At 37.5% G+C, this 22294-nt stretch overlaps 1 protein-coding gene across 1 annotated transcript in view; it reads left to right on the top strand.

Moving 5' to 3' along the window:
- Positions 1–22294, top strand: part of DCHS2 (dachsous cadherin-related 2) — a 237122-nt gene that overhangs the window by 97351 nt on the left and 117477 nt on the right. Inside the window, exon 2 of the mRNA XM_046655652.1 lies at positions 15301–15492. Within this exon, the coding sequence (XP_046511608.1) occupies positions 15301–15492 (192 nt within the window). The remainder of the gene's footprint in view (positions 1–15300; positions 15493–22294) is intronic.

Raw genomic sequence — 22294 nt, 5'->3', positions numbered from 1 at the left:
TGTAAGTGTTTGTAAAGGGAACATTGAAGAGTAATAGGAAATCCCCTGAACAGTGTGCTTACGATACGTATACAGTTCTGTGAAAGTGACCGCATTGCGGGCCAGGATGCAAAGCAGTGCAGCCCACGCTTCCATTAGATCTGTGTGCACTGCCTTCTCTTTGCCGCCAGGAAAGCAAAGCTGCTAGATGGAGTCTACGTTTCCAAACCTTAACAGTTTCCAACTGTGATCATGATGCTTTCGCAGATGTGGAAACAGCAGTTAACTATGTTTCAGGAAGTCAGAGTCGTATTGGAACTCACAGCCTTAAGTTTACATTGTGGACTTCTTCACTTTGCATTCCCACTATTTCTCTTTTTCCTTAGGATTTTTCAAACCCATGGTTTGAAATTTGAGTTTGGAGTGTACCTGTTCATGTTTATATCTGAGAATGCACCTTTCCACTGGGAACACCTCCGTGCATAAATTTGGGGTTATCTCTTTGTTTTACAAAACATATACAGGAGAGGTACAACTAAAGGATAAAAGTCAAATGATTCTCATTTATGATGTTCATTCCCCAAAGAAAATGAGATGCTTAAACATGAATCCTTTAAAAATATCTATCCAACAACCGGCTCCCCTTTCTAGACTTTTCGGGCATTTCAAGGTGTCCATTGTGGGTGGAGCGAGGAGAGGGTGGCCCTTAAAAAATCACACAACATAGAAGCTTTTTTTTCTGTATAAAGTAAAGCAGGCTCAAAAGAAAACATTGTTTACAAAGACATGTCATTTAAAAAGTGAACATTTGTCATGATTGCACCCCAGGAGAGAACACCTGTAAGGAGTTTGGGGCATATTCTTCAGATTTTTATTTTCTCTGGAAATAATAAGATTTATGTAACTCTGCACAGCGGTCTTCTATCTTAAGTTAGGAAATTGGTCAAAAGGAAATGAGCTTTACCTTTCAGTGGATCAGGCGGTACCATGAGGCCCATTGCCTTCATCTCCTGTCGTTCACGTTGAAGGAGTGATGGCAGGGAAAATCCTATCTGATGGTCCTCCTCTGCTGGTGAACACACAGATGGAGCCCAAAGCATGTAAAGTTCCCTTTGTACTTTAGATTCTTGCATGCAGTGCAACCCATATGGTGTCTTGAGGGTTGAGAAGCCAAGTGTGGAGCTCCTGGCCTAGCTGCCCCTTTGCCCCTTTGCGCTGTGCTCTGGCCTGGGCTGTCATTCCCATTTGCATGTAGCCATTCTCTTGAAGCATTCCTTTGCCTCAGTCTGTCAGTCTTTTTAGCTCTTCGTCTTCTTCAGCGCCTTGTCTTCTCTTGTAAATGCAGACTCAGTAATTCTCTGATCCTTCACTTTTTGCTTCTGGAGTGGAGTCTAGTCCTGAGATGGAGGTGAGGAAGAAGGTCGTCATCCTGCCTGGACAGCTGTGGGTACCTAAGGAATGTCCAAGCATCTCTCACGATGGAGAGTAGTTAATCCCTGCCGAGCTTACCCACCACCGTGTGCTAGAGGAGTCCTTGTCTCTCGAGATCACTAGAAGAGCCCTTCTCTTCCCTTAGCCTGTGAGGCCCGAGACTCAGAAGCAGCAGAGCCATTGTTCCACGTACGTTATTTTTTTAAATTCAAAAGTGGAATTTTACTGTACCTGTAAATTTTTACAACTTTTATTCTTAACAATACAGACATGCACCACATAATGTTTCGGTCAGTGACAGACCACGTATATGAGAGTGGTCCTATAAAATTAGTACCATGTGGCCTAGGTGTGTAATAGGCTATACTACCTGTTTGTGTAAGTACACTCTATGATGTTTACACAATGACGAAATCACCTAATAATGCATTTCTCAGAACATATCCCCATCGTTAAGCAACATGTGACTGTATATTCTCGTTATTTTTCTGTGTGTACATGTGGATCTGCTTTATTCTTTTTAACAAATGCATACTTTTACACTATATAGCTCTAAAATTAGCCAACTCCATTTTGATGGACCTTTTGTATTGTTTCTAATTTTTTACTGGAAAATTCTCATTCAACATTCAACATTCTCTGGACATGATCAACATTTTTCATCTTTCTCAATCTGAAAAGCAGAAATAATATAAAACAATAACAAAAAAAGATCAGATCAGAGCTTATTTATTTGTGAAGTCAAGTATTTTTATATTTGTTTAATGGCCTATGCTTATCTCACTTGATCTCTCAGCATCATTCTATAACTTCCCCTTCTAAGCTAAGGAACATAGTTAGTCTATAGCTATTTTGCTGCGCATTTTTTTTTTTCACGATTAGGAGAAGGTGAAGAAGGGTAACTCCTAGGTTTTTCACTTGAGCCATAGGTAGATGGAGATACTGTTTGATTGGAAAGGAAAGAGAGAACTGACTTGGGGCAGTGGGTAGGAAGAAATAAAAACTTCTGTTTGGGCCATGTTAAATGTGAGATGTCCATGAACAATTGTGCAAGTCATGGAAGTACTTCCATATGTGAGTCTGGAGCACAAGGAAAGGGTTCCTGCTGGAGACATGAAGTTGGGGTTGTCCTCATATAGGAGGTATTTGAAATCGTGAGACTAGATGAGATCAACCAAAGCAGGGAATCCAGAAAGAGAAAAGAAGACGTGTACTCAGCAGTTTGAAAGTATTCATGTCTGTGTATATGAGGCTATATGAAAATAAATTCCATTGTGAAATCCAGAGGTAGAAAGAAATAATAAAAGATAGGATATCAGCTTTTCTAATCCCTGTTTCTTCCACCAAATCTCATAGAAGGATCATACTGGCTGGAGAATTTGTGTCTGTCCTTGAGGGAAATAAAACTCTGGAGGAAATTTTTAGCTAAGACCTTCTCATGAATTTGTCATTTATGGATTTATGGTAATAGACATTGTGAATATCTCTGGTAATCATATAGTATTTGTAATCCAAATTCAGTTTTAGAGACACAAAATTTTTCTGATCAAATAATTCTTTGGGTTCCAGAGAGCTGTTAGAATACTATGAAAACATTCAATTAAAGATTGATTTGTTTTTGAAACATAATTTTTTTTCTTTTATTTTGTTACAGTTTGGTGATGAAGAGTAGAGTAAGGTATTTGAAAATGACGACTGTCTTGAACAATTAAAGAAGTTATACTGTGATATTGTTTGTGGAAATAATGCAGAGAACAATAGGACCTATTAGATGATCAGTTGAACCAGAACTAAGAGAAGTTTACTCATGTCACTAACACTGTTAATGCAAATAATAAACAATTGAAAAGAGACCTTGAAACTCATGCAGTTAGAACTTGTGAAACTAGGTGTCATAACTGTTTTTCAAGTGTATCTGGATGTAAAAGATGATGTGGGAATATTTTCGGCTACCTCATGTGTGTGCATGTGTGTGTGAATTATTACTTATGATATTAAAGCAAGTTGATTTTTGAATGTCAATATTGAGCCAACCAGATACTTATAATCGCTACCAGTATTTCTATCTGTTCTTTTGCCGTGAGATTACTAAGAGCAGCCACAGCCTAAATGAGATCGCTGTAATTAGTGAATAACTCAAAGGTGAGTACGGTTTTTTAAGTACAATCCCTGCATCAGCTACTGGCAGTCTAATTTTCATGCCATAAATATCAGTTAATTATTATTTTAAAGATGACTATCTTACCTATGAAGGAAAATGTGACCTCATTAAAACAGTGTCATTGGTGAAGAGCTGGAAGGAGCCCCTCCATGGGCTGTGGGGCTGGATTGACTCTCTTCCTCTAACTTCAGCATCCTTCGACTCCTTTTAGCACAGGTGCATGGGAGGGGGTTTGAGTTTTAGGTTTGTTTGATTTGGGTGTGTGTGTTTGTGTATGTTTAAATTTAAGGTTAAAAGGATCTTCACAAAGGAGTTATTGGATCATATAATAAATTATGACTTAGTTTTCCTAATGACAAGCATTATTAAAATAAATTTTTAGAAAATATAAAGACTATGTAAAAATTTAACTCAGTGAAATAAAATGGTTTAGGTTCTTCATTTTTTTTTTATAGTTTAGCTTTATTATAGGAATAGAACATAGAGGTAGTGGTGAATGGAGAGTAAACTTGCCTATAAAATCAGCTCAAATGCAGGATCTCAAATGAGCCTCTGATACGCACTGGACTGAAGTCACTTCACAGTTATGTTCTTGGGCCTGAAGCGCTGACTGTTTTTCAAACTAAAGATTTCTCCCTATGCTCTAGATCAAGGGTTGACAAACTCCGGCACATGGGCCAGATCCAGCCTATTGTCCTGTTTTGGTAACACCTGTGAGCTAAGAATGGTTTTTACATTTTTAAATAATTTTTTTTAAAAAGGGAAAGAAATAGCATTTCATAACAATTGAAAATTATGTGAAATTCAAATTTTGTTGTTTATAAATAAAATTTTTATTGGGACAAAGCCATTTGTTTACATGTTGTCTGTGATTCTTTTGTGCCAAAATGGCAGAGTTGAGCAGTAACAGAGGCCATATGGCCTGCAAAGGCTAAAATATTCATTATCTGGCCCTTTACAGAAAAAATTTGCCATCTCCTGCTTCAGAAATCATAATGTCCCAGGCATGTGACTCCTGTACACCTGTACTTAGTGGGTCTTCAAGAATGAAACACTAGAGGATCTACTCACAAATAGCTGAATAAAAGGATGGCAAATGCCTATCAAATACACTGTTTTTTTTTTTTAGCGTTTAGTATTTTTTATTTTATTTTTTAATTTATTTTTATTTTATTTTACTTTTTGAGGAAGATTAGCCCTGAACTAACTGCTGCCAATCCTCCTCTTTTTGCTGAGGAAGGCTGGCCCTGAGCTAACATCCATGCCCATCTCCCTCTACTTTATATGTGGGACGCCTAGCACAGCATGGCTTGCCAAGTGGTGTCATGTCAGCATCCGGGATCCGACTGGTGAACCCCGGGCCACCGAAGCAGAACGTGTGCACTTAACTGCTGCGCCACTGGGCCGGCCCCTAGTGTTTAGTATTTTTGATGCTCAGCTTCTTTTCCATAATATTATTTACATGAAACTATCTTTATTTGTGAAAATTTGGACAAAAAGTTGAATGGAATGAGAACATAAAAATCACTTATTCCTCAGGGTGCTTTACTCAACATTTGACTTATTTCCATTTATTTATTTAATTTCAGCTTTTTTGAGGTAGAGTTGACATATAAAATTATAAGATATTTAAAGTGTACATCGTGGCCATTTGATATATGTATACATTGTGAAAGGATTCTCCCTTCTAGTTAACACATCCATCACCTCACATACATATCTTTTTTTGATGAAAACATTTAGTTCTAGTCTCTTAGCAAATTTCAGTTATACAATTCAGTGTTGTCAACTATAGTCGTCATGTTTTACATTGGGTCCTAAGACTTTATTCACGCTACAACTGAAAGTTTGTACTCTTTTACCAACCTCTCCCTATTTCTCCCGCCCCTCAGCCCCTGGCAGACACTATTCTCCTCTCTGTTTCTATGAGTTTGACTTCTTTTAGATTTTACATATAAGTGATAGCATGAAGTATTTGTCTTTGTCTGACTTACCTCATTTAGCATCATGCCTTCAAGGTTCATCCATGTTGTCATAAATGACAGCTGGATTTCCTTCTTTCTCATGGCCGAATAATATTCCATTGTGTGTGTGTGTGTACCGATATATATATAGAGAGAGAGAGAGAGAGAGATAGATATAGATGTATAACACATCTCGTTTACCTATTCATCCATTGATGGACGCTTAGGTTGTTTCCATATCTTGCCTATTGTAAATAATGCTGCAATGAACGTGGAAGTACAGATATCTCTTCGATGTCCTGTTTTCGTTGCCTTGGATACATACCTAGAAGTGGGATTGCTGGATCATATGGCAGTTCTATACTTTGTAGAGATATATATAGTTCTATATTTTCTTCCATTCTACAAGTTGCATTTTAATTTCATTGATGGTTTCTTCTGCTGTGCAGAAGCTTTTTAGTTTTATGTATTCTCACTTGTTTAGTTTTCCTTTTGTTGCCTTTGCTTTTGGTGTCAAATCCAAAAAATCCTTGTCAAGACCGATGTCAAGGAGCTGACCCCTTATGTTTTCTTCTAGGAGTTTTATGGTCTTATAGCGAAGTCTTTAATCCTTAATTTTGGGTTAATTTTTGTGTATGGTGTAAGACAGTGGTCCTGTTTCATTCTTTCGCATGTGGCTGTCCAGTTTTCCCAGCTCCATTTATTGAAGAGATGGTCCTTTCCTTGTTGTATTTTCTTGGCTCCTTGTCATAAATTCATTGACCGTATATGTGTAGGTTTATTTCTAGAGTCTTTACTCTGTTCCATTGATCTATATGCTTGTTTTTATACCAATACAATATGGTTTTTATTACTATAGCTTTGTAGTACAGTTTGAAATCAAGGAGAGTGATTCCTTCAGCTTTGTACTTCTTTCTCAAGATTTCTTTGGCTATTCTGGGTCATTGTGGCTCCATACAAATTTTAGGATTGTTTGTTCTATTTCTGTGAAAGATGCCCTTGGAATTTTGGAAGAGATTGCTTTCAATCTGTAGATTGCTTTGGGAAGTATAGATATTTTAATAATATTAGTTCTTCCAATCCACGAGCATGGAATATCCTTCCATTTATTTGTGTCTTCTGCAATTTCTTTCATGAATGTCTCGTTTTCAGTGTACAGGTCTTTTACTTCCTTGGTTAAATTTATTCCTAAGTATTTTATTCCTTTTGATGCAATTGTAAATGAGATTGTTTTCTTAATCTCTCTCTGATAGCTCATTATTAGTGTATAGAAACACAACAGATTTTTGTATATTGATTTTGTATCCTGCAACTTTACTGAATTCATTTATTAATTCTAACAGTTTTTCGATAGAGTTTTGCGTGTTTTCTCTATATCATATCATGTCAGCTGCAAATAATGACAGTTTTACTTCTTTCTTTCCAATTTGGATGCCTTTTATTTCTTTTTCTTGCCTAGTTGCTCTGGCTAGGACTTCCAATACTATGCTGAATAAAAGGGGTGAGAGTGATCATCCTTGTCTTGCTCCTGATCTTAGAAGAAAAGCTTTCAGCTTTTCAGCACCGAGAATGATGTTAACTGTGGGTTTGTCATATATGGCCTTTATTACGTTGAAGTATGTTCCCTCTTTACCCACTTTGTTGCTAGTTTTTATCATAAGTGGATGTTGAATTTTGTCAAATGCTTTTTCTGCATCTGTTGAGATGATCATATGATTTTTATCCTTCGTTTTGTTAATGTGGTGTATCATGTTTACTGATTTGCAGATGGTAACCACTGCTGTATCCCTGGAATAAATCCCACTTGATCATGGTATATGATCCTTTTAATATATTGTTGAATTTGGTTTGCTAATATTTTGTTGAGGATTTTTGCATTTGTGTTCATCTGTAATTTTCTTTTCTTGTGGTGTCCTTGTCTGGTTTTGGTTATTAGGATAATGCTGGCCTTGTAAAATGAGTTTGGAAGTCTTCCCTTCTCTGGCTTATTTTCTTTTAGTTTTTATTTCTATATGTTGGGTATTTTTTTGCATAAATGAAATGTTTTAGATACAATTTTTTTAGTTGCCTTATTTTCTTTTTTCTTTACTAAATATATGTCTTTACACAGTTTTCATGGCTATATTGAATTCTATTGTATGGATGAATTGTAATTTATTTAACAACTCTTATTGTTGGACATTTGGGTTCTAGAATAAATAATGCTACATTATATGTCTTTCATACAAATGGCAGTCTACATATATTCCTAGAAATATACTAATTGGGTCAAAGGAGATGAATATTTTCAAGTTTGGGAGAATGTTTACCATGTATATATATAAAAACAATTATTTTCCAAAGAGGCTTTAAAAATGAGTGCATATTTATTTCATCCTTGCCACCAATTAATATTTTATTTTAATGGTTACCAGTTTTCTATTATTTTAATAATTGCCAATTTGCTATTGATTTAACAGTTGCCAATTATTTTAAAGGTTGCCAATATTTGAAAAATATTATTTTCTTTTTTATCTTTTTTTTTGAATTGCCAAGTGATTTATTTTGGCTGGAAGAGATTTGCCCTGGACTAACATCTATTGCCCATCTTCCTTTTTTTTTTCCCCTCCCCAAAGCCCCAGTACATAGTTGTATATTCTAGTTCTAAGTCCTTCTGATTCCTCTATGTGAGCCGCTGCCACAGCATGGCTACTGACAGATGAGTGGTGTGGTTCTATGCCTAGCAACCGAACTCAGCCCCCAGAAGCAGAGTGACCGAACTTTAGCCACTAGGCCATCAGGCTGTCTCTGAATACCTTAAATGTATTTATTCTTCTGTGAATTGTTTGTTCATGTCCTTTGCCTGTTATTTATATTGGGAAGTCAGTATTATTTTTATTTTTAAAGACCTACTTCCATATTAAGGATTTTAACCTTTTTAAAATATATATTCAGGGCAGATATCATACCTAATTTGCCTTTAAATCTTTTCGTGTATGGTATTTTTGACATAATGAGTTTTAAATGGTTGTGTAGTCATTGTATTGAATTTATGCTTTGTGATTTTTGTCCATCTGTTTTAGTTTTGTAATTCCTTTTTGCTTTGAAATTTCTTTCCAATATAAGAATCCGCCAAATATTCACCTATATATTCTTTGTGTTTTAAATGATTTCGTTATTTACATTTAACATATCTGCATAGAATTTATTTTGGTGTGAGGTTAATATCAAACTTTATTTTTCCCCATGTACTTTGCTGATTTTCCTGGCAACTTATGTGGATAAACCCACAATCCTCGGTTGTTTATGATGTTTCCTTTGTAATATACAAAAAATTTAGGTTTACCAAGATGTGTTTCAGGTCTTGCTTTTGCAGTTCTACTGATCTCCCTGACAGTTCCTTTTTGAGATCACACTGTCTTGATTGTGTCCTTTGTAATGCCTCATAGGAAAAGTTATACCTTCACCCTCACCCATTGATCTCCTTTTGCAGAATTTCCCTTGGCTGATTTTTGGGGAGGGTGGGGCAATATGTAGTAGGGTTAGTGGTTTCTTAATCCCATCCTTCAATTAAGGTTATAAAAACGTGTTATCAGAACAGTAATTTTTTTTTATAACTTGAGAATATATATTCAGTTTATTCATCTAATAGCTCTAGCAACTTCTCTGAAAATACATTTTAGAAGGTGAAAATAAAACACAGTTCTGTTTCCATGTACCTTAAGATAGTTTTTTTTTTCTTTTTCCAGTTTTAGCATTTTGGATTTTATTCTATGATGATATAGGTTGTTTAATAGAGTGTGTTTTAGAAATAAAAAATTATTCCTCAATGAATGTGTGATTGGTGTTATGAAATATTTTGTTCTTTTGTTGTTTTTGTTTAGTTTTTATTTCATAATCATAAACTTGACTCTGCAATCCAGCAAGACTTGGAGGAGGATCAAAAAAATATGGAACCCAAAGAAGTAGAGGGAGAGCGCAAAGATTATCGGATATTGCAAACAGACAGGGATAAGGGGTGCTCTCCTGAGCTACAAAAGGAATGATCTGATGGCTAAGATGAAATGCAAGTCAAATTTATTAGAGTTGTCCACAGGGGAAAATGGTGATCTTCTTTCTGGTCTTGCTGTTCCTAGACCCAAAGCGTTCCATGGCTTCCACAATATTCATGCTCTCTTCACCTCGCCAAAGACCACATGCTTGCCATCCAGTCACTCAGTCTTGGCAGTACAGATGAAAAACTGAGAACCGTTTGTGTTGCCCAGCATTTTCCATGGATAAGATGCCAGGACCCTTATGCTTCAGGATGAAATTCTTGTCATCAAATTTCTCCCTTAGATGTACTTGCTGCCAGTGCCGTTATGGCATGTGAAGTCGCCACTTTGGCATATAAACCCCAAAATAATTCTTTGAAAGCAGGAACCCTTAAAGCCAAATCCCTTCTCTCCAGTACTTGGAGCACAAAAGTTTTATGCTGTCTTTGGGAATTTGCCTGGAAACAGCTCTAAGGAGATGTGGCCCAAGGGCTTGCTGGTGACAGCAATGTCAAAGAACACGGGGTCGTTGACCAGGGCTGGGCAGTGTGGTGCCACTCCAGTGGTGTCTGCAAAGCTATCTTGTTCTTGTATTTACGTGTTTTTTTTTTAAAGGTCAAAATAGAATATTCATGAAAGCTACTTCTAAAACATGCTGGTATTTTATGCACAGTATTAGATTCACTCATTCATGCAAGAAATATTTATAGCGTCTTTACTGAGTCAAGCACTAGTGTTGTGGGTGCTGGAGATGTAGCAGGGAGCAAGGTAAGTGTAACACTTGCTCTGGAGATTACATTCCAGTGGGGAAGGCACAGAATACAGGGCTCATTTGGATAATCCAGGATAAGCTCCTTTCAAAGTCCTTAACTGCATCTTTTACAATATAGGGTAATATTCGCTTTTTTTTTTTTTAAATCATTTAATGTAATGTCCACAGGTTCCAGGGGTTAGGATATGGACAAGTCTTCTCAGAGGTCTCCATTCAGCCCACTACATGCAATGAGAGTGGATTGAAAAGAGAAGTGGTCCTGAGACTGAGCTCTGTGGAGCTATAGTGTTCAGAGACCAGGAGAACTCAGAGCTAGTAAAGGAAACTGAAGGGAGTCAGTGAGGTATAGAAGGAGAAGGAGAGTCAGAGTGTGGTGTCCGATGATGGAAGTGTTTCAATAAGAGGGAGTTGATTAATGGTGTGAAAAGCTGCTGAATGGTGTGGAAAATAAGGACCGAGCCATGATTATCAGACTTGGTAAGAAACAGCTCGTTGGTGAACTTGCCAAAATTGAGTTCAGAGAGTGGCATGCTTGCAGCTGCTGTGGTTCCCAATGCTGAATCCAACTTTCACTAGAATATTTATAATCCTGTTTTAGCTGTAGGATCAGTGGCTGGCCAAGAACTTCAAATGTAAAAAGTTATCTAATGATTTCTTTCTTTTCTTCCTTCTATTTGAAGTTCTATGTGTGAATGTGTTGTGTCAATAACTTTGTTTCTTCATACTGTTATATGCTCACGGTAGAAACTTTGCAAAATTATAATAAGAAAAATATTAAACTTAGTTATTTAATTTTGAATTTCATCTAAAGTGCAGCCATTTTTCTCTAGGACTTCTTTGTTTGATTGCTCTTTTTTTTTTTGATTGGTCTGTGAGCCTTTTCTACAAATGTCACTGAATTAAATGCTGTGATTGCCCAGGAGTAGGTAAAGGACAACGTTGCTAACAATATGTTACCCTATGACTTTGGGTTGACTTTTCGGTTTTTGGGTACTGATGTGAATGACTTGGCAGGGGACCTCCAATAAAGCTGCCCAATTCATGAAGAAGAGACCTCCCCAAATGGCCAGGGTAGGGAGGGATGGGGAGTTATGCTGGCTAGGGGAATGGAAATAGATCTATTCAACCTGTAGAATATGTAAACATGCTCTTAAGGGCCCGTGTTCTCAGTATGTTTCTTGTCTCCATGACCCATTCATTTGGAGGAATCCTTACCCAGATGTTAAAGTGAAGGAAGTGGTAAAAATTCTTTAAATTTCAGGAAGCTAATAATGGAATCAGGGAGATATTAATATCATTAATATTTTGCATTTTTATACTATCTCCATTAAATTTGTGGAAGATCAGGCTAAGGGAGAACAGTTCTGAATTGGAATAAGTTTAAAGTAAAAATCGTCAAATTCGTCTCAGTCTAAAACAGGTAGATTGAGGTTGAGATGAGGAACAAAGGGATGGCATTGGAAGTACCGTAATGTGGTTCTTGGAGTGGGTTCAGGGATAAAACCCTCCCAGGACTTCCTCCAGATTCCTGATTTATCACAGTAAGATTGTGATGGTAGACTCCCACCAGATGCTTCTCTGATTCTTTGGTTTAAGCAGCAATCTCTGAAGAAAGGGCTCACTGAGCTTATTTACTAATCAGGATTTCCTCTTGAAGAGTTGACAAAGCCATTCCCATTTTCTGTTATTTAAATCGCTTAAATTTTATGTGTAAGTGGATGGATATTGCAAAATATAGGCCTCATCAAGATGGCAAATTAATTATAGGCATTCAAGACCAAATATTGGTAGGTGGACTGTGTTTTTGCAGAATACTAGGTCATTATTTTTAGGGAGTTGAATAAAAACAGGGAGGAATACATTCTTATTTTATGATTCTGAAGTTCAGAATCTGAACTGCTAACATAAATTGTGATCACTCCTCTTCTCCCATTTTTGACTCCTGTTTTTCTTTGCCAAAAGTCCAGATGAGAAAAAAGTCTTGAAAGTAGAAATAAGGAAATTTGTTTTATATAAGCCAAATTACTTGTTAATATGTACTATTAAAGACTGAGAATGAGCTTTAGAATTTAAAGTTCATTGCATTTATCTTCCAATCAAGCCAAAGTTATTGAGAATACCATATGGTTTTAGAAGGTATATTTGGTGTCTTTGGGAACTTGAGGCTACTAAATCGTTAACAGCTGCCAGAATGGAGTAGACCAAATGTACTTGGAATTTAGTTCTTTGTAGTGGGGAAGTTTGTGGATTTCCTGTTTCAACCCATCTGATGAGAAGAATAACTCACAAACATGTTAGCTGGTTGCACGGGATGAGTAGTTTTGCCAGAGAATATGAGATAGATGAGAATGAAGATAAATTGGAAAGACTGTGTCATCCATTGAAAAAAATTAAAGACAGTTAAAGAGGGATATAATATTGCCAATATCAAGTTTCATCAGGTGCAGGGGTACTCAACCGGGGCACCATCAACATTTTGGGCCAGAAAATTCTTTGTGGTGGGATCTGTCCTGTGCATTGTAGATGGTTAGCAGTCTCTCTGGCTTCAACCCACTAGATGCTGGTAGAAACCTTCTTACCAGTTGTGACAATCAAAATTATCAAAATTATCTCCAGACATTACCAAATGTCCTCGTGGGGGCAAACTTGCTCCTGACTGAGAACCATTGGACAAGACTACAGAAATAGACCCCAAAGTCATGTTCTAGTTATATGTTCAAGATAGAATAGGATGAAGGGGTAGGCTTGTTGAGGGCTTTGATTGTTGAACATGTTATTGAGATGGGGTTTGATTTGGAAAGCATAGTAATTAAGCTATAGTTCCTGCATGTATATTGTACTGATGAAAAGTAGATCAGTTTTTTTCAACCTAGAGTTAAATGAGTACAGTAGGAATATAATAATGTAGGTGATTGATTGTCTTCTAGTTTGCCTCCTTCCAAAAAGCTTTTACAGAAATATACAGCACTGCCAAATCTAAATTTGTGATAGGATCTCACTGGGGAGCCTTCTCTGGGTATGACTTCTCACTTGCTTAAATTTCTCTACATAATAGAGGCTACTTGGCGACCTACATAATCTTATATGCTTGTCTTCATATAGAGACTATGCAGCACTTGTGGCAGAGGCTGTTTGTATTCACCAAATGTCTTTGGGATCCCCTACATTACCCGGGCTCCCTTTGAGTTAGGTTGGGGCCATGTAGCTAATTCTTTCCAGTGAAATGTAAGCTAAACTTAAAAACCACAGAGTGTCTCTTCCACTCTCTCTTCCTCTATCATGATGACTTTGAGGATCTCACCAATATGTGTCCTATGAACCAAAGAAATAGCTCTTTTATTTTATTTTCTCTGTTCTCTATTCTCCTTTTCTGGGATGTCTATTAGTTGGATGTTGGACTCAGAATTGATATGCTTGATTCTCTTTTATATCTAGTTGTCATCACTTTATCTATTTTTGTACTTTTTGGAACCCAGTTGGAATTTGACCAGGAATAGAAGGTTCAGCTAAGACTCAGGAGCACAGACATTACTGCCAGTTGCAATTTCTTCAGATTAATGATCTTTGGTGAGGACGTCACATGTGTATGAAATAAACAGTTGCTTGGAATGGTATTACACATGGTCCAGCAAGTTCTGCACTGGAGGAAGGTCAGGAGATTTGGGGGGTATTTTTTCAGTAAATAAAGGATGAAATGACAAGGGGTAAGACTTGGGAGGCAGGATAGCATGGTCATTAACAGTATGTCCTATGCTGTCCAACTGCCTGGATTTTAATCCCAGTTATGACACTTATCAGCTATGTGGTCTTTGGCAAGTTATATCAGCATTCTGAGGCTATTTTTCTGATCTGTAAAATGGAGTATAAGTTCCTTATAGGTCATAAGTATGTAACACATAACATATATTAGCAAGTAGAATAGTACCTGTTCTATAGCATATAGTTCTTTTTCCCTTTTTGTTTGTTTTTTTGGTCGATCTTCCCTTAAAGCACCTCTTTTATTGTAAATGTTATGTAGATGTTTGCTGTTACTGTTAATTGGGTTGCAAATCAAAAGAACTGTACTGAGCCTATGAGCTCAAAAAATTTTTGAGTTCTGTATAGTCTGTTGTATTTCTTTACTGTATACTCCCACAGCTAATATAAGTAAGTTAAGTGCTTTCATAATTCCGGTTGCTTCCTCTTTTCTACCAGTCACAGGTCCACTGCCAACATAAATGGTACTTATGGTCAAAGAGAAAGGTGTTCTCTCCTCTGGGCAGTTGCAGCTCCATGTCACTATGGCTGTTTTGGCAAGCAGAGCATGGGCTGGATTTCATCCCCATGTGCCTGCTGGGCGAGGTGCCTCTGTGCAGTATTCAGTCTGCACAACTGTGCAGGGCCCTGATGGGGGCATTACTCCTGGAAGGAAACTGGCTTGAAAAACTCAAATCTCATATCCCAGGGTTAATTCTGTCAGTTGAATTGGATTACTAGTAATCATGCCAGCTTCTCTCTCTGTAGAGAAATCAGAGGCAGGGTGTTGGGCCCGTCACTTGCAGGGCTTCAATATGAGAGAGAATCCACAGATACAGTGTCAAGCTGTTAGCATATGGATGTTTTTACACCCTCGAGATTGGATGAGATAGCTTAGGTATAGTGAGAGGAATAAGAATACAAGAGGATGGAGGGCTGAGTCCCAAGGAACTTACACTTGCAGAGATCACATGAAAGTACAGGAGTGGGCAAAGGAGACTGAAAAGGAGAACTCACAAAGGGAGGAGGAAAGTGAGGGCGAGTGCTGTAGAAGGTGAGAGAGGAGAGAGATAGAACCAGAGCCTACACTTTGTGACTTGCTGTGGGGATTACTTGGTTGTGCAGGTCATGATAGTAATTCATGACCAACGGAAAAGTTAATGCTAGCGTTTCTTTATCCTCACTGGTCAACCGCCTGTCTCGTAGCATTTCTGTATCCTCACTGGTCAACCTCCTGTCTCGTAGGTAAAAGCCTCTGACGCAGATGCAGGACTCTATGGCTTTGTTGAGTATTCTCTTTATGATGGATTCCAAAGCTATGAAGCACCTCAAGCGTTCCAGATCGACCCACGTGATGGGCAAATCTGTGTTTCTCAAGATATTGACAGGGAAAGGGATCCAGCCACCTATGATCTCTTGGTGAAAGCTAAGGATGGGGTAAGTCTATGCATGAAATTTCAAACACACTTTGATAAAAGTGAACCACTCTGTACACAACAGGGAGTACCAATGATTATGAACAATTGGCCAATCTTGTTTCATAAATCACTACCTCTTTCCTTTGCAGGAGTATTTTGAAGCAAATACCAGACATTATATCATTTCATCCATAAATAGTTCAATAATATAGCTAACAGATAGTGACTTTTTAAAACATGATCATAATACATTAACAACAATTCTTTGATAATATCTAATATCCATTGCATTTAAAATTTTCTGGATTATCTAAAAAATGTCTTTTAATAGTTGGCTTCTTTGAATCAAGATCCAAATAAATCCAAAACTTGATGATTGCCATATTCTTTTAGTTTCAGTTGGTAACAGTCAGCCCTTGTACCTCCTTACCTCTTTTCCTATGGTATTTACTTTTGGAAGAAATCAAGTCATTTGTCCTGTAAATTTTCCACATTTCAAATGTGGCTAATTACATCCTCGGGATTCATTTAATGTTTTCTTTTATCATATTTCCTATAAACTGACATTTAGAGCCAGACACCTGATTAGTTTGGGCTTTGTTTAGCTGGTGCTGAATGCTTCTTATTGCATCAGCAGACACATACCATTATTTCATTAAGGGTTGCAATAAGGTGATTTCTGGATTCTGTTATTGCTTTTACATTTACTATCTGTAATTTCTTCAACTAAGAAGAATGTTCTCTCATCAACCATTTGATTACCCTGAAATATAATTCATGTAGGAAAAGCAGAATAATGCTTGATTATTCTCTTTGTTTTATCAGTTTTTAGAATAATGAGTTAGTGCCTTGACCATCTCTAAAGATTACTGATGATTTTTTCCTGGTTAAATCATAAATTCCTGAGTTTTCATATTTGATGTGTTTTGTATGTTGCTCAGCTTACCCTTTCTGATGTTCATTTTGACCCATCTTAGATCAGCGGAGTCACCTTCAGTTTGGCTCCTGTATCTTCTTTTTTTGTAAATTTTTAAATTGGAATATAAAATGCATATAGAAAAGTGAACAAATCAGGAGTGTACAGCTCAATGGATTTTAAAGAAATTGACATATGCATAGATGTAGGTGAAGAAATATTACCAGCACCCCAGAAGTCCCTCTTTGGCCTCCTCCTGTAACTATGCTTCTCACTCTTTAAGGATAATCATTATTGTCTTCTAACACCAAATGTTATTTGCCTGTTTTTAAACTTTCAGTGAATGGATTCATGCAGTATATGTTTTTGTTTAGTTTCTTTTGCCAAACATTATTTGTGAGACTCATTCATGCTTTGCGTGTAGCAATAGTTCATTCATTTATTGGTTTATATCATCCTTTTATGGGAATTCACAATATTTTAAAATTTATTCTATAACATTAAGTATCCATTTTAGGTTCTACAAATAGTGATTTTATTAACATTCTTATACATGTAACTTGGTGAACAAATATAAGCATTTCTGTTAAGTATACATTTAGGAGTGGAATTTCCAGATCATAAGAAAGCCAAACAACTTTTCAAAATGGTTGTAGCAATTATACCCCCAGTAACAGAGTATGAGAATTTAATTTGTTTCACATCCTTCTCAATATTTGGTATTTAATGTCTTTTTAATTATAGCAATTCTGGTACCTGTGTAGTGGTATATCACATTGGGGTTTTACTTTGCGTTTCCTTGATGACTAATGAACTGAGCACTTTTTCATGTTTATTGGCTATTTGTATAACCTGTTTTGTGAAGTGTTTATTCAGTTCTTTACCCATTTTCTATTGTATTGTTGGCTTTTTTTCCATATTGATTTGTATGAATGTTTTATATTTTTGGCATGCAAATTGTTTGTTGGGTATATTTATTGCATATGTCTTCTTCCTTTCTGTGGCTTGCCTTTTCACTCCCTTAACGGTGTCTTTTGAGGAACGGAAGTTCTTAATTCTAATAAAGCTCAGGTTATCAATTTGTTTCCCTTTACAACTTGTACTTTTTCTATCCTTTTAAGTCATATTTGCTTACCTTAGGGACATAAAGTTCTTCTTGTATGTTTCCAAAAAATCTTTATTGTTTTACCCTTTACGCTTATTTTTCAATCTAGCGGGAGGAAGATTGATTTTTTTCTGACATGGATATTCAGTTGACCCAGCACAATTTACTGAAGTAATCATTCTTTCCCTTTGGCACTGGAGTGTCACCTTTGTTATAAACCATGTGACTGTATATGTGTATGTGTGTCTGTTTTTGGACGCTCTATTTTTGACCTATTTCTCTACCTTCTTATTGGCACCCTACTCTCTTAATTATTTCAGCTTTATAACAGGTCATGATATCATATATTCTTTGAGCTTTGTCCTTCGTTTTCAAGATCAGCTTGACTATTCTCAACCATTCACATTTCCAAGTACATTTTGGAAACAACTTGTCCAATTTCCATCATGTTGCAGCAAAGATAACCTACTGTCTACACTGATCTGTACTGTGTTTTTTCTACTTAGTCTATTTTGGAGACTTTCTTTGTTTTTTCTTTGTTTCTATTTTTGTTTTATCTGCTTACTAGTCTTTTGTGTGGGTGCTGCTAGCACCTCTCCAGTCTAATCTTTCTCTTTTGAAGTAATGGGAGGATCTGCCTACTTAAGACATGAGTTTCTTGGGGGAAAAAAAGAGGTCTAAATATATTTATTACAAGCAAACATGTAGAAACTAACATAAAAATGAAGCTGTTTATATTTAATAAAACTACCATGATCTATTTGGTTAGATTTTTGTCAATCACCGACTATGTGATTTTAGAAATCTTTGCTTCTATGTAAGAAAAGATGTAGGAAACAAAAGTAGAAGTAAACAGAGTTGAGGTTAATTCAAGTCTGTGTGATTATTTAAAGCTCAATATATGAATATGCAAATATTAATCCAAGGCTTCGGAAATATATTCTAAATAGGTTGTGAGACAATCATAAAAGGCCATCCTAGAATTGAATAACCAGTTAAATCCAGTTCTGCAGTAGTTGAACATCTGTTTCTAATTAGTTGGTTTCAGATGATCTTGTAAAAGTGTATGTAGAAATTATCTTAATAGAAATAAGATCATTTAATGCCGGAAATTTTTTATCCCCGAAAAGTAGTGCACTAATTAGGAGCATTGGCAGTGGAATAAAAGAAATCAACCCAGATATTTAATTTAAACCTTCTTGCTTCTTTCTGTTTCCATGTTGAACCTTTTCTAGAGACTTACTCTGTGAAGAACGTTTTCTTTTTCTCTCAGCTTACCAGTCTCTATTGCAATATACAAGTGCGTCTTCAACCACACCATCCCTCCATAAAGCTCTTTCAGGTGGAACAAAGGGATGCCTTTTTTTTTTTTCCAACTAAAAGATATTCAATTTTAAAGATAACTAAGAAAATGTTTACAGATTGTGGGTAGCTTTTACTAGTTTTTAGAAATCGAAGAACAGACAATCTCCAGATTGATGATTGCTATGGTTTGACTATTTTTGTCCCCTTCAAATTCATTTGTCCAAGGTGATGGTATTAGAAGATGGGACTTTTGGGAGGTGATTAGGTCATGAGGGTGGAGCCCTCATAAATGGAATTAGTAAAAAAGGCCCCACAGAGTGCCTTAACCTCTTCCACCATCCGAGGACACAGCAAGAGGTTGGCAGTCTCCGGGCCTTCACCAGAACCTGGCCATGCTGGCACCCTCACCTTGGACTTCTAGCCTCCAGAACTGTGAAAAATAAATTTCTATTGTTTATAAGTCACCTAGTCTATGGTATTTTATTACAGCAGCTTGAATGGACTAAGACAATGTATATGTGAAACATAACATTCTTCTGTAAAAATTTCTTGTTTTGTAGAAGGAAAACTGTCCACAAAGCATGACATATTCCAGTTTTGTTAGAACAGAAACATCCTTCCTGTGGGTACTTTATATTTAAGGTCTCACCCTCCTGTTCAGGTGATCTCATCCTAAACCCAGCCCTGGCACGGACAGGAGCTGTTCTGCACCCTGCCTGGTTTAATATAGGTTTTATTATTATTTAAGTATGGGTAAGGAGATGACTGCCATTGACAAAACAGTTTGTTAGACTCACAGATTCCAAGATGAAGGGCATGCCACACCAAACGAGTAGGTAGTGGGGAGATGGTGTGTGCACAATGGGAAGCACTGGATTGGTCAGGAGGCAGAGAGAGAGGGAAAACTGTGGACGAGGGTCTTTATTGTGGTTAATACAGGAAGGAATAGGAGAGGCAGAATGAGCAGGCTTAAGATTGTCTTGTTTGAATAATTTCAGCAAGCTCTGGGATATAAAGGCTGTCTCTAGTTACCTGGTACGTGGCCGTGGGCTGATTGGGGCTGGTGAATAGTGGCCCAGAGTGTGAAAGCCCAGTAAAGGAGGTGGTTGGGCTGTGGGCTCTGGATGGGTTAGTTTGCATTTGAAAAGCACGCTCACCTGACCCTGGGTAGCTCCTCCAGGATCAGCAGGCCCCAGATGTCAAAATGTCAGAATATAGAAAATACAAGACATGGCTAATACACTGACCTGGTGCAGAGTTCCCTTGAAGAGGAAGGCAAAGGGCTCACAGAACTCCTGGTATATTCAAGGCTATACGGAAGAAAATCTTTGCGGCTACCATGTTTCACTCCGGTTTATTGGCAATAACACCCAGTGATACTGAGGGAATTCACTACTCCGTTTAACTTTTGTTCCAGTGCAGCATCTTAAATCATCACAGTAAATTTTGTCAAGGCATGGGCTGCTTTCAGCACTTTCTTCTCCTTTGCCTCAGGTCCCACGTGATCCTGTGCAAGCTCAGTCTGGGGCAGATAGTCCACGTACTCGTCAGGTGCCACCAACAAGTGCTTTTCATCTTCTTCTCACTCCCCACTTTCCTCTCTGGTGTCATCACCCTCCTTATATTCATCTCCTCCTTCTGCCTCATCTTTGTCCTCTTCCAAATTTAACTCTTCTAGATGCTCTTGAGTTTTTGGGTTCATCTCTACTAAAGTCTTCCGTCTTGTGGAGATCAAATCTATACAAGCACTGAGGGTGAACTGGCAGTCACCTGCTGCAAGCATGCCACCGTAAACATAGAGCAGCCCGTGCTTATGGCCAGCATGGCGTTGGAGTGAGGACCCAGCTCTATCAGAGGGCCACTGGCTTCATCAGAACCACCTTCCTCCTTCCTGCCACCTGGGGCAGAGAGCACTTGTTCAGAGGTGACCATGGTCCCATCCTCTCTGACCCATGCTTTGACTACCTCCGGGGACTCCAGCTTGCCAGCTTCTCCACATTTCTGCTTGTCATCTCTTTGAGACTCCACTTTTTTTTTTTTTTTTTCACTTTGCCTACATTTTCTCTTCCCTGACTTAGGTCCCTTAAAATGCCCAGCAAATCAGTAGTTCTTGGTGGTGTCATAGAAATACAGGTCATTAAAGAAGTCGCTCTCCAGCCTCTCTTCCTCTTTCTCACCACAGACATCGCTGAAAAGCAATGTCTGCTGATTCAGGGCCACAGCCATCAAAATACCAGATCTTGGAGTGAGTGATATTCCCCAAGAGGTAATCTGAGTCCACACCCATTTGCCTTTTTTCCCTTCCTTAGACTTTAGTCGGAACATATCTGAATGCAGGGTGTATGTTTCTACCTTAGTTGACTGGTTCTAGTAGCCTTCTTAGATGATGATGCTCCACTGGGACATTTGGCAGCTCAATTTGGGTGTCCCCTCATGGGGACAGCTTGTTCCCTGTGAATGTGTCCAGGTTAGAGGCATACACATCATTGTAATAGATATAATCCCTTATACTCTCAGGGAAACTGCCAAAAAGAACTAGCTGTGCCTTCCAGGCTACCATCCAAAGCCACCTTGACCTAAAGGACCCCTTGTTGATTTGACTTGCTTCCAGGTCTTGGTTGCCAAATGCTGAACCCAAAGATCCTATAGTGAATAGGATCAACTCATCTTTCTCAGGATGAGCAGAGAACAACACATTCAACATTGGTGAAGGTGGGGAACATGGTGTTTCTACAATCCGAGTCTTTTTAGCAACTAGTTTTAGCAACTAGAAATGGGTTATCAGAGCTTCCTCTTGCCCATTGCACAGCATTGATAATGACTTAGTGGGCTGTCCCCCAAAAACAGTCCAGCTTGGATCTGAAGAATAAATGAACCCAGACAGGATATTTTAGGTTCAAGATGTTGGATTCTAGGCCATCATGAATTTTTCTGAAGCAGTGAACTGCACCTGGACAGAAGACCTTTAGCTTTACATAATTACCTTGGCAATCTATGGTGTTTCCTCTGATCCTTTCTCTTTTTAATACATGTCCTGAAAGCTCTTTGGAAGAAAATTGCTGAGAACCCATTTTCTGGTGATTACTGAGACATTTTATCTGTCAGTAGAAAAATTTTTCTTATAAAATATCTAGATGTTCTGGGCTTCTTTGCCACTGCTCTATTTATCCTTGTTATGACTGTCAATATTTTTTTAACTCAATCACTTCTATTCTACTGGTATTACTTCTGAAATAATCGATTTTTGCTGCTACTGCTGCTGCTATTTATCTCATACATAGAAGCCGTGAGCATGCTATAAAATTACATAATGGAAACAAATAATTGGATTACTTGGAAATCAAGTGGTTTTTCACAATAAAGCTGTATAATTGAATTATACCATGCTCATATCTAATTCCTTGTTTCTTTTTACAATTCATTTTCACCAAATGACTCTCTTTTTGGTATACGTTTATTGACATTCTCTCTCTGTTTTTTGTAATATCTTGAATT

The sequence above is a fragment of the Equus quagga genome, chromosome 3 (assembly GCF_021613505.1).
Source record: "Equus quagga isolate Etosha38 chromosome 3, UCLA_HA_Equagga_1.0, whole genome shotgun sequence".
NCBI lineage: Eukaryota > Metazoa > Chordata > Mammalia > Perissodactyla > Equidae > Equus > Equus quagga.
This window is presented reverse-complemented; position numbering and strand designations above follow the sequence as displayed.